At 38.2% G+C, this 9384-nt stretch overlaps 3 protein-coding genes across 14 annotated transcripts in view; 1 reads left to right on the plus strand and 2 right to left on the minus strand.

Annotated features, from left to right (window-relative positions):
• fu (STKc_STK36 domain-containing protein fused) lies at positions 1 to 3284 on the minus strand. The gene is made up of 9 exons (XM_018034865.2): positions 3080 to 3284; positions 2845 to 2958; positions 2625 to 2770; positions 2381 to 2560; positions 2156 to 2300; positions 1885 to 2081; positions 531 to 1693; positions 242 to 426; positions 1 to 171 (listed from the first exon to the last, which is right to left on the minus strand). The coding sequence occupies exons 1-9, from the start codon at positions 3203 to 3205 to the stop codon at positions 103 to 105; spliced, it is 2325 nt and encodes a 774-aa protein (XP_017890354.1). The 5' UTR covers positions 3206 to 3284; the 3' UTR covers positions 1 to 102.
• A 308-nt stretch (positions 3285 to 3592) lies between these two features.
• On the minus strand, positions 3593 to 5400 carry LOC108631095 (U11/U12 small nuclear ribonucleoprotein 48 kDa protein). Its single transcript, XM_018034802.2, has 6 exons — positions 5077 to 5400; positions 4845 to 5013; positions 4693 to 4755; positions 4305 to 4452; positions 4036 to 4232; positions 3593 to 3960 (listed from the first exon to the last, which is right to left on the minus strand). The coding sequence occupies exons 1-6, from the start codon at positions 5206 to 5208 to the stop codon at positions 3644 to 3646; spliced, it is 1026 nt and encodes a 341-aa protein (XP_017890291.1). The 5' UTR covers positions 5209 to 5400; the 3' UTR covers positions 3593 to 3643.
• Positions 5401 to 7089: 1689 nt separating this feature from the next.
• Positions 7090 to 9384, plus strand: part of Piezo (piezo type mechanosensitive ion channel component) — a 26078-nt gene continuing 23783 nt past the window's right edge. For all 12 annotated transcript variants that reach the window (XM_026818624.1, XM_026818629.1, XM_026818631.1 and 9 more), the window contains exon 1: positions 7090 to 7498. The gene's annotated coding sequence lies outside the window, so the exon portion shown is untranslated. The remainder of the gene's footprint in view (positions 7499 to 9384) is intronic.

The following is a 9384-nucleotide window of genomic DNA, read 5'->3' on the forward strand; positions in this document are numbered from 1 at the left end:
TAAAAAATGAACGCAAGATTTAATTTGCTTTGAGTTAAAAAATAATATTCATACTTGTTCGTACAAAAAAGAAATTATAAAATACGTAATGAAGAAAATACGTCAAACAAGAGGATATTGTTGATTGTAGTACATCAATTCCTTCAGTTCTTTGACTGCGTCTTCAGCAATCTGAAAGTATATATCATATGTACGCCTACTTGTATTTGTATTTGTAACGCACTGGCTCTGCGTTACTTACGAGCTTCACAGCCTGATCATCATCGTTCGTTAAGCCTTCAATAAAAGTTTTCAGAGACTTGCACCAAATCTGTTGCAAAGCTCTACAAGAAAACCTCCCCAACAGTCTAATCAAATTACAAGTTCTTGCTCTGAGCATCGGTTGTCGATGCGTAAGCAATTTACCAAGCTGTTCTTTTGAATCCCCTTTTTACAGCAAAATTGAATGTTGTTTTGCGAAGTAAAAAAAACAAAAAAAAAATAAAATTATTTCTCGTCAGTCAAAGGCCCCAATAGCTTGACTAACTTACCCGGTGAATCAGAGTGTAATACAACTTTTTCTACCAGATGAGCATTCTCGGGTTGGGACCGCAAAACATTGTTTAAAATCGCAATTAAGTCTGCAACGATGCGCGCCTTTCTCTTTTCCAAATTCAGTAACTGTTGCAATAACGAGACACCATTTACGATGAAAACGGCGTCGCAAAATTGAGTTAGAAATTGATCACGACTATAAATCAATCTACAAAGTACAAGCATCGTGTACTCTAAGGTTTGTAGCTCGTCCGCAGACAACGTGGACGCTGATTTTATGTCCGCGTTCATAGGTTCGGTTTTTTTATTAGCTTCGGGCTCTAATTGCTCAGACATCAGAAGTTTCAAGGAGTAAACGAGATTCGGCACAACCCGAACGTCCAAGTACACTTGCATGATTTTCTCGAGGGACTCCTTCGACGTGGACACAACGAACGGTAACGATAAAAGGCAGGCAACGTATTCGACAACGCGGCAACTGGCTGCTGGATTCCTTAACGGTGACACAAATACCGACACGCAGTTTTGTTGAAGCAACGATCCTACCTCGCCGTCCATAATCTCTTCCATAGATCGTTGTAAGAACGCTATCCACTCTTCGTTCTCGATCGGTCTGTCAATAGCTTTTGGATTCCAGTCGGGAATTCTGTTGCTACGCGACTGTCCAACATTCACCGAATCCTCTTTTCGAGAACGCGAGTGATTGTTCCTTTCGGAATTAACTGTTTCAGCTTCTCTGGCAACGACCTTTTGCACGGGACTCAACTCATTTTCACCGACACTTTTCAGCTCGACATTTTTCTCTGTTTCTTGTGGTTCTCGACGTTGCTTATGATTGTATTCGAACGTTAAATTCTCTTGCTTACTTGCCGAGTTCATGCCGTTTGGGCAATCGCTTTCACATAACGCATGGTCTGCCGAAAGCAAATCGCTTCTTAACGATGCCCTCAAACTGAGATTTCCTAAAAGTACATCGACGCTAGTGCTGGAATCAGTTCCGCTTGGCTCGCTGTGTCGTAGAGTGTAGCATTGATTGATTTCGTGCTGACAATAACCGTGCGCTATTGGATATCGAGGATGCGATATAAATGTTTTCAGTCGACGCTCCTCGATAGTCCTTTCATGTTCTTGTAGCTTCTTTATAGCCTTCTCTAAAAATCTGCATGATTACGAAATTTTTAGCCACTCGTTTACACCGAATCGTTTGTTTTAAAGTCGTATTTCAACGTAGCTACAGTTTACTGTTATTACGTTGTACGCGTCTACATATGACCTTAAAACAATCGACTCGATCCGGTCTGCAAACCGCATTATCTGCTTCGAAGCTTGAATAAGAGTATATATGTATACTTGGACTGATGATCAGTGGATTGCACTACCAAGTTTTGTAATTGTAATTGTTTCTCCCTAGCTTGACTCGCGGACAGTGGCGTGGTGAAAGGTGTCGGCCCAATTCCACCGACTATTACGATTCTATTCTTAACAAAAGGGTGATCTAAAAGAGCTGGCCAAGTCAGCCTTTGCGAGGGATCCTTTTGTAGCAACCCCTATTGATAAAATTAATCATGAATGATGAATGAACTAAAACGAAACCTTCCACTATTTGTAAATGTGCTATGACCTGTAAGAAATTCTTGCAATTTTGGGAAATGTAGTCCGGCCATTTTATTGCCTCAAATCTTATCAACCTGACTAAATGTAAAATGGAAGTAGTCTGAAAAGGTGGGGAGCCTACAACTAGCTCATACACTATACAACCAAGAGACCTGGAATCAAAATACTTTGTATACTCCAAATATACTAAGCTTTCCCAACTATTTACTGGCTGATGGGAAAACTAACACACCATAAATCTGCATTATGATCATAAGGCCTTTCCTCTATGAGTTCCGGAGCCATATACAATGGTGTACCCTTTATAGAAGTTAACACATGAGTCCCTGTACTCATACTGCGAGCAAATCCAAAATCACACAACTTAGCCACCCCATTGCTTTCGAGAAGCACGTTCTGTGGTTTAAGATCCCTGCAGCAGAAACAGTTTGTTACTCAAACTTGACAACACTTGCAAACAAATGAGAATATCCAACCTGTGCAATACTCTGTTGGAATGCAAGTAGTAGAGTGCAGAAACTAAATCACAGGCTATCACTTGTGCCCTTTGCTCAGACAAACGACCTGCTTTACCTAATATCTCATACAATTCCTTATCCGCGTATTCGGTGACAACGACTATCTAAAGAAAAGATTATCGAGGAAAATAGTATAATTTCGCATCGACTTCGAACGTTCTTAGAGGACATTAAGTACCTCGTTATCTGTTTCGAACGAATCAAGCATTTGCACTATGTTTGGATGATGAAGGTGACGTTGAATCTCGCATTCTTGCCGCAAGCTCTTCAACTCCTTCAACGATCTACCGCGCTACATGATCGATATCCGTTACATTTATCGATCCAACGAATGAGCGAAGATAAGTATAGATAAAAACAAGTGAACGCGCAACATTGAAATTTCGAAAGTGAATGCTTATTTGTAGTTTTACCTTTCTGATTACTTTGAATGCTACGATTTCACCATCAGATCTTTTCTTTGCTTTATACACTTGTCCGAAGGACCCCTCGCCCACTTGTCTTAGAACTTCGTACTTCTCCATAGCTTTCTGATGCATATATTATTATTAATCCTTTGAATACGTATGCTACAAATACATGGAGATGTAACGCTGAACGCGTAAAAGCCGATCCAAGTTGCCACAAGGTGACACTACTATGACCTTTCTCTGTTGGGGGGCGCGGCCCCGATGGTTCTAAGGGATGCGTATTGGGCTCGTAGTGCTTGTACTCCGGAATCCGGTGGTGTCCCGGGGTTCCGGGTTCGACGCTTGTCGACAACCACCAACAGCCACCCAGGCTGGCACTTTTGTAAGGCAAATTTCGTATGCTTCTTTATTATCATTACTTTGATGGCTCGGATTTCATCTTAAATCTAATTCAACTGAGACATCAAAATTGAGGAAGTAAGTTAGTCTGATTGGTGAAATGAATGAATATGCAACTGCAGAAAATATTTTATTCCCTTAGAAAATAAATTTATTTCTAGATAAAATTCATATTAATTTTTCCCTTTTATGTTTAATATATACATTGCTATGGTACGATTCCTCATAATCGTTAGACTTCACATGTTTTCTTTTATGGTGTGACCGCATAGATCCATGTTCACTTTTCCTGTCACGATGTTTACGTTCTCTTGAACGAGATCGTTTATGTTTATGGTGCTTCTGTGTCCTATGCGATTTGCTTGTACTTCTTGAAGACTTCTCTCGTTCTTCGGAATCTTTTTCAGAGCAATCATACGTTTTGTCAAATTCGTCATACTTTTCATTATTGTGAGAGCTAGAGCTTTCACGATGATCCAGTGAATCTTTTAACAAAAAATTTTAATTTCAATATCGACCAAATTCGCAACCAATACATTTCCATTAATATTTTTGCTTACTTGGTAAACGCGTATCCGTTACATAGTCTGTGTACAATTCCATTTGCTGATGTATGACTTCCCTAAGGATTTCAGTGTGAGATTTCTTATTTGTATGCACACCCCTGTGCTTAGCTCTTCTTCTTTTTAAATTACGTTCTTGTATAAGCACCTCTATGAAGGATAATTTTTTATCATCTTTATTACCATCGTTTTTACTGAAAAAAATATTGAGACGTGTATTATAAAATGCATGTGTAGTTGGGAAAAATAAACTCGTGGAAACTTACGATTGTTGTATATCTGTGATATCGTCATGACCAATATCTGGTTTCACCGTGTTTGATATGGCATAATCATATAAAACTCTTCTTTCATCGCATGTGAAATCTGTGAAGATTCTATTCGACGTTCTTGGAATTAATCGCTCACCCAAACCTATTATCAGTGTTAAGAATTCATGTTTTGTAAAAAAACTATACAATTTAACAACAAATTAAATAAGGAAACATAAAGAACATGTATTTTAAGGTATTCAAGTTCATGACAAGAAACATGAAAAAGGATATATAGAGCTTGTGCCAAGTAGGAGATTCATAACTTGCTGCAAAAAATTGAGTAATGTAAAACTTGTACGAACATACTTTGAATTCTCCTTTATACTTGTTTTATACTAACCAATTCGCAGAGTCGGATCTTTTTTCTTTTCTTCTTGCAGAATACCATTCTGTAGCTTCGAATCTGCAATTAAAGAATATACAATTTCAGCTCAATATCATCAGCTGCACATTCTATTTACAACGTCGCCTTTGTTCAAACTGGATACTTACTTAATCTTATCGAAGAATATGAATCTAATGGTAAACTAGATTCAGGCAGAGGTGTATCAAATTCACTGTAACCCTCTTGCTTCCATTGACAAGATTCCAGATGTTGATCTAATGTCTTCTTACCTACTTGGTGCGATGAATCGTATGGACAAACCAGTCTGTTATCACTCTATAGGAATAAATAGCAAATTAGTATTTTGCATGAAGATTTAGAATACATCAATAAACTTACTAAAATTTCTGTGTTTTCTATTGTCCACCCCAAAGTGGAAGTAATATCCATTAATTCTTGATGAATTTTCTTCGTGAAATTATCCAAATCTTTGTACTGCTTTTCACGTTGATTTATCGGAGGATTCGACATTGTGTTGTTGAAAATGACAAACTTATTGTCAACGATTTATTCACGTGAAATATTAATCCGTTTTCATTTACACAATGAGTACTTCCATAAATCCAAAGGACGGTGTTAAAGTTCTGTGGGATTGTAGTTGTAGCAAAAGCAAGCTGAAGTAAGCAAAAGGCAGCAAGGCTGGCTCATTGGGCACTGGTGGGCAGTTGGGCACATCGTGGGATTTTTAGGGCGTGCACACTGGAAGTTACTATAGTAACTTGCTACTATAGTAGCAGCCGAGTCAGCCGAGTGACGTACTTATTTGTTCAATTTCAAGGTTCCATTAGATCGCGAGTGCGAAGACACTTGGAATTAAAACTAATCTCGAAAATAAAATATTACGTTATCTGACTGCATGATATTTGAAATAATCATTTGGTTAGTGCACATGGAGGTACAAACAATTTTTCTCTATGTGATTCATTATTTAGAATTCATTCGAAATAATATTTCACCATATGGTCTATTTCACCAAATTATCTACACCACTGGTGATAGTGATGCCACCCATTATCCACGACCATTGAGCTATATAAAATAAAGATATTTTATATAGCTCAATGTCCACGACATTCACGTTATCCTCCTACCTATATGATCAAAAAAAGCCGGGCCGCTTGAATGTCTCGGGCTACTCGACGTACGTTCGTATCGTCATGTACGTTAGCGGCAAGTCCTTTTTAAGAACGATTGCACGTGTCGGGGTCAACACGTAAGGAATGTACAGCTTAATTTTTAAGAGCCGCCGATATTCGAAACAAGAAGCGCCAAGAGTTTTGGCGAGCTCGAGCGATACTTTGTTGCCTATTGAAGGGATTCGTATCGCGGCCGGTCATGCGACCGCTATTGCCGCTATTCGAACTCATGGTGCTGCTTGACGCATTGTATTATAATAAAAGTATTCTGAGGGTCTGGTCAAGAAGTGGGGGAGGAAATGGAACCTTTCGGGAAGATGACTAAAATCATCACGGCACTTACCCCACACGCTCCGGAGTACAGAGATCGCTCTAGACATCTAACGTAAAATACTAACAATATGTGTATCATATGTTCCCCTATTTCTTAGTCATGTTTTTAATTAAACCATACTATTGACACTTGTTCCGAAGAATTGATTTCTATAGCACTCTATAGATGAATCATAAACTAAAGCATTTAACCATCCTGCTTCTGCAATACTGTTCTTGTACAATATCTTCACTATCATCAAGTTACTAATTTACTACATTCCTGTTATCAGTCATACTTACCTAGTATCAGGAGTTGACCCAGGCTATGAAGCGGAGTAGATCTTCAATTATCGCTATCTTCTTTTCATAGTTTGCGTTCTTTATCCAATACCTCTACTATTGTTCTAGATCCCTTGATTTCTTAGTAAAGTAACAGGCGCGAGAATGAACTATAAATTGATACAGGTACTTTCCTTCTATCTTTACAGTGCCCTGCTCAAAATCTCTTCTACTGTTTGTTGACGAAAGTTCGATAGCAGTTGAATAAATTATTTGATACAATATAATGAAGACATAAGCGAAGCATAAAAAGAATTGACAGATTTTTGGATTCACAATCTAGATAATAATTATCTGGCATAATAAAATCATTTAATCATGTAGTAAGGTATAAAAATAACTAATAAATTATTTAAATGAAATATATGTATGATATTCTACAAGAACCAGATGTGATGTGTTGAAGAAGACGACATTTCATATGAACAATTAAATATTATTTGTAAAAACAAATAATATAACAATAATAATTTCTGTCATGGAACGTTCAAGCCATTCGATCTACGCTACTGTGAGGAGAATGACGCAAAAAAGACACGCACGCGCGGATCGCTGACGCCAGAAACGGGCGTAGTAAGCAAGGTAGTTCAGTGAGTCTTGAACCGGCGTTCATCGTCTACCACCGCCGGAAACGTTCTGGTGACCCGGAATCGAGCGGATGCGTCGCTGTTCCTCGTAAACGCTTCGTGGGTGTCCGCAAAATACCTCGTAAAGGATTAGTCGGGATTGAATAAAAGAGAAAAATTATAATAGTAAAAGTTGCGCGTTGGAACTTGTGAGTTCAAAGGTCGGAATTGAACGTATCGTCTGTGAGCGAGTATTGGCAGTGTAACAGTTTGTGACAGCAGCGGTTTGGCGCGTGTCGAGACCGGGCGGCGCATGTTACCCTTCTGGAGGTTCGATCAAAAGGAGGACAGCTGGGCGAGACTCGTAGCAAAGGGATGCTCTGAAAAGCCGGCTGAGCATTCAAGGTGAGCCTGTTCCTCCACAGGTCCTTTCTCTGACATCGGCTCGGCGCCGATTTTCGTCAGCTGATCACAAGCTTTTTCAAACGTGCTGAATACTACATGCGTTCGGTATGCTATTCTTGGAGTAAACCGTTGCTGGTATGGTACGTTCAACTCTTTGCGGAGGAATTCAGAAGAGAGAAGTTTAGCTGTAGGTGTGTGAATGATTATAAGCAACGATTTTAGAGTTTTAGAAGAAGAAACACTAACCATCAACGAGCTATCTAACAATAAAGAATAGTTTGAAATATTTTTGTCCTTTAAATTAATCCTTTCCCTACACCTATCAAAATCAAGAGAAAAATAATTGGTTTTAACAGAAGCTTCCTACTTTCTGTTAGATCTTAACAGCCGATTTAAATTCCTAAACAGAAGTATGTATCTGTTTCGTGCTTGCTCCAAAATTCATCACAGAGCAATCTCCGCGATGCGGAGCATGAGAGATTAAATCGCTCCCGCGCGAAACGTCAGCGACTCATAAAACATATAGGTCTTCTAAGTACAGACTGAGGAAAAAATAGATTATAGTGAACATTCATGAAAACGCATTCATCGATTCACCAAGAACACAATCACAAAGCGAGAAACAACGCGTGAATCACACAGTACCATTATTGTTGATATTTGTCTAGACCTAAGGTCTAGACCTATAGATACCCATATAGTATAAGTAATTTGAAATCAAATATTGAATTAAAGTGACAATACCTAGAAGAATAACAGTATAGTAGAAATGCTATTTTTGTTGCAAAAATGATATCCATTAATCAAATATGTGACGTTCAGATACAACAGTTCAATTAATCTTATTAGTAGGAAATTCTTTTGAAACGATATAAAAACACTCGGTCGAACGAAGTGGAATTAATGGGTAATGCGAATTTAGATAAAACGATCGAACTCACTTCAAATAGTTACCTTGCTTATCGGTAAATTACGGACACAGGTGTATTTAATGTGAATCATATTATACATCTAGATACGTAACGAGTGACGTGTACATTTCCTTAATCAAACGCTCTTTTGTCGCGTGCGGCACGCATCAACGCATGATCTGCACGCAGGTACGCAGTTCTTTGTACACGAATGTGCGAGGAATTTAATAAAACGTAGTGGGCGGAATCAAAGCAGGAACTTTCTGAGAGTACATTACTAATTCCAAGAAGACCTCACATGTTAGGTCACATGCAAGCTCATTACTTCTTCTTTTTGATGTTAGTTATGTTTCCCGCGGGAAGAATTTAAATGCTTAATACCTGTTTGTAGTAGTGTGTTAATTAAAAGGCAACAAAAACGAGACAGTATGTTACAGTTTTATCTTTTCATTTGTGTATCGTGGATTACATCTAATGAAGGAAAAGCCAATAAATTGACATGTTCATTCATGTCAGGTATGGAATTGTAGGCGAGCTTCTGATCGAAGGCTAAAATTATCGGAATTCCACAATGGCTCTGTCATCGCCATTCATTCACAGTAAACCGGTGAATACCAATCGAACTGGAGTTAGTTCCTTGTAATCGATGATTCTAAATTTATTGCAAGTTCTTCTGAATGGAATTGAAAGAAAAACCTTGGAGGTACAATATAAATCGAATGCTCCCGAGAAAATTAAAATTCGCTACTGAGCGATTGAATTCTAAATTCAAAGTTAAATTTAGATTTGGCAGTAACTGGATTTGAACGCTGCGTTATCTGTTTGCTAGCAGTCAATAAGATAGTGTTCGATCGATGTGATTAGGATTAGGGAAAGAAAGAAAGTGAATTTAATCGTATTATCTATTAAAATTATTTTCAATCCCCTCATCTTTCATTAGTTTCTGTTCAATCATCAATGATAAGAGTTCAAAAA

This window comes from Ceratina calcarata, unplaced genomic scaffold (assembly GCF_001652005.2).
Source record: "Ceratina calcarata isolate Rehan_Ccalc_2016 unplaced genomic scaffold, ASM165200v1 scaffold81, whole genome shotgun sequence".
Classification (NCBI taxonomy): domain Eukaryota; kingdom Metazoa; phylum Arthropoda; class Insecta; order Hymenoptera; family Apidae; genus Ceratina; species Ceratina calcarata.

Excerpts from the sequence above, each read along its gene's own strand:
- fu (XM_018034865.2), bottom strand. The coding sequence starts at position 3,205 with ATGCATCAGAAAGCTATGGAGAAGTACGAAGTTCTAAGACAAGTGGGC. Across the intron at positions 2,771-2,844 it reads CGTTCGAAACAGATAACGAG|ATAGTCGTTGTCACCGAATA; the intron begins GTACTTAATGTC and ends TCTTTTCTTTAG. Across the intron at positions 2,561-2,624 it reads TCCAACAGAGTATTGCACAG|GGATCTTAAACCACAGAACG; the intron begins GTTGGATATTCT and ends TTTCTGCTGCAG.
- LOC108631095 (XM_018034802.2), bottom strand. The coding sequence starts at position 5,208 with ATGTCGAATCCTCCGATAAATCAACGTGAAAAGCAGTACAAAGATTTG. Across the intron at positions 5,014-5,076 it reads TAGAAAACACAGAAATTTTA|AGTGATAACAGACTGGTTTG; the intron begins GTAAGTTTATTG and ends TTATTCCTATAG. Across the intron at positions 3,961-4,035 it reads AACGGATACGCGTTTACCAA|ATTCACTGGATCATCGTGAA; the intron begins GTAAGCAAAAAT and ends TTTTGTTAAAAG.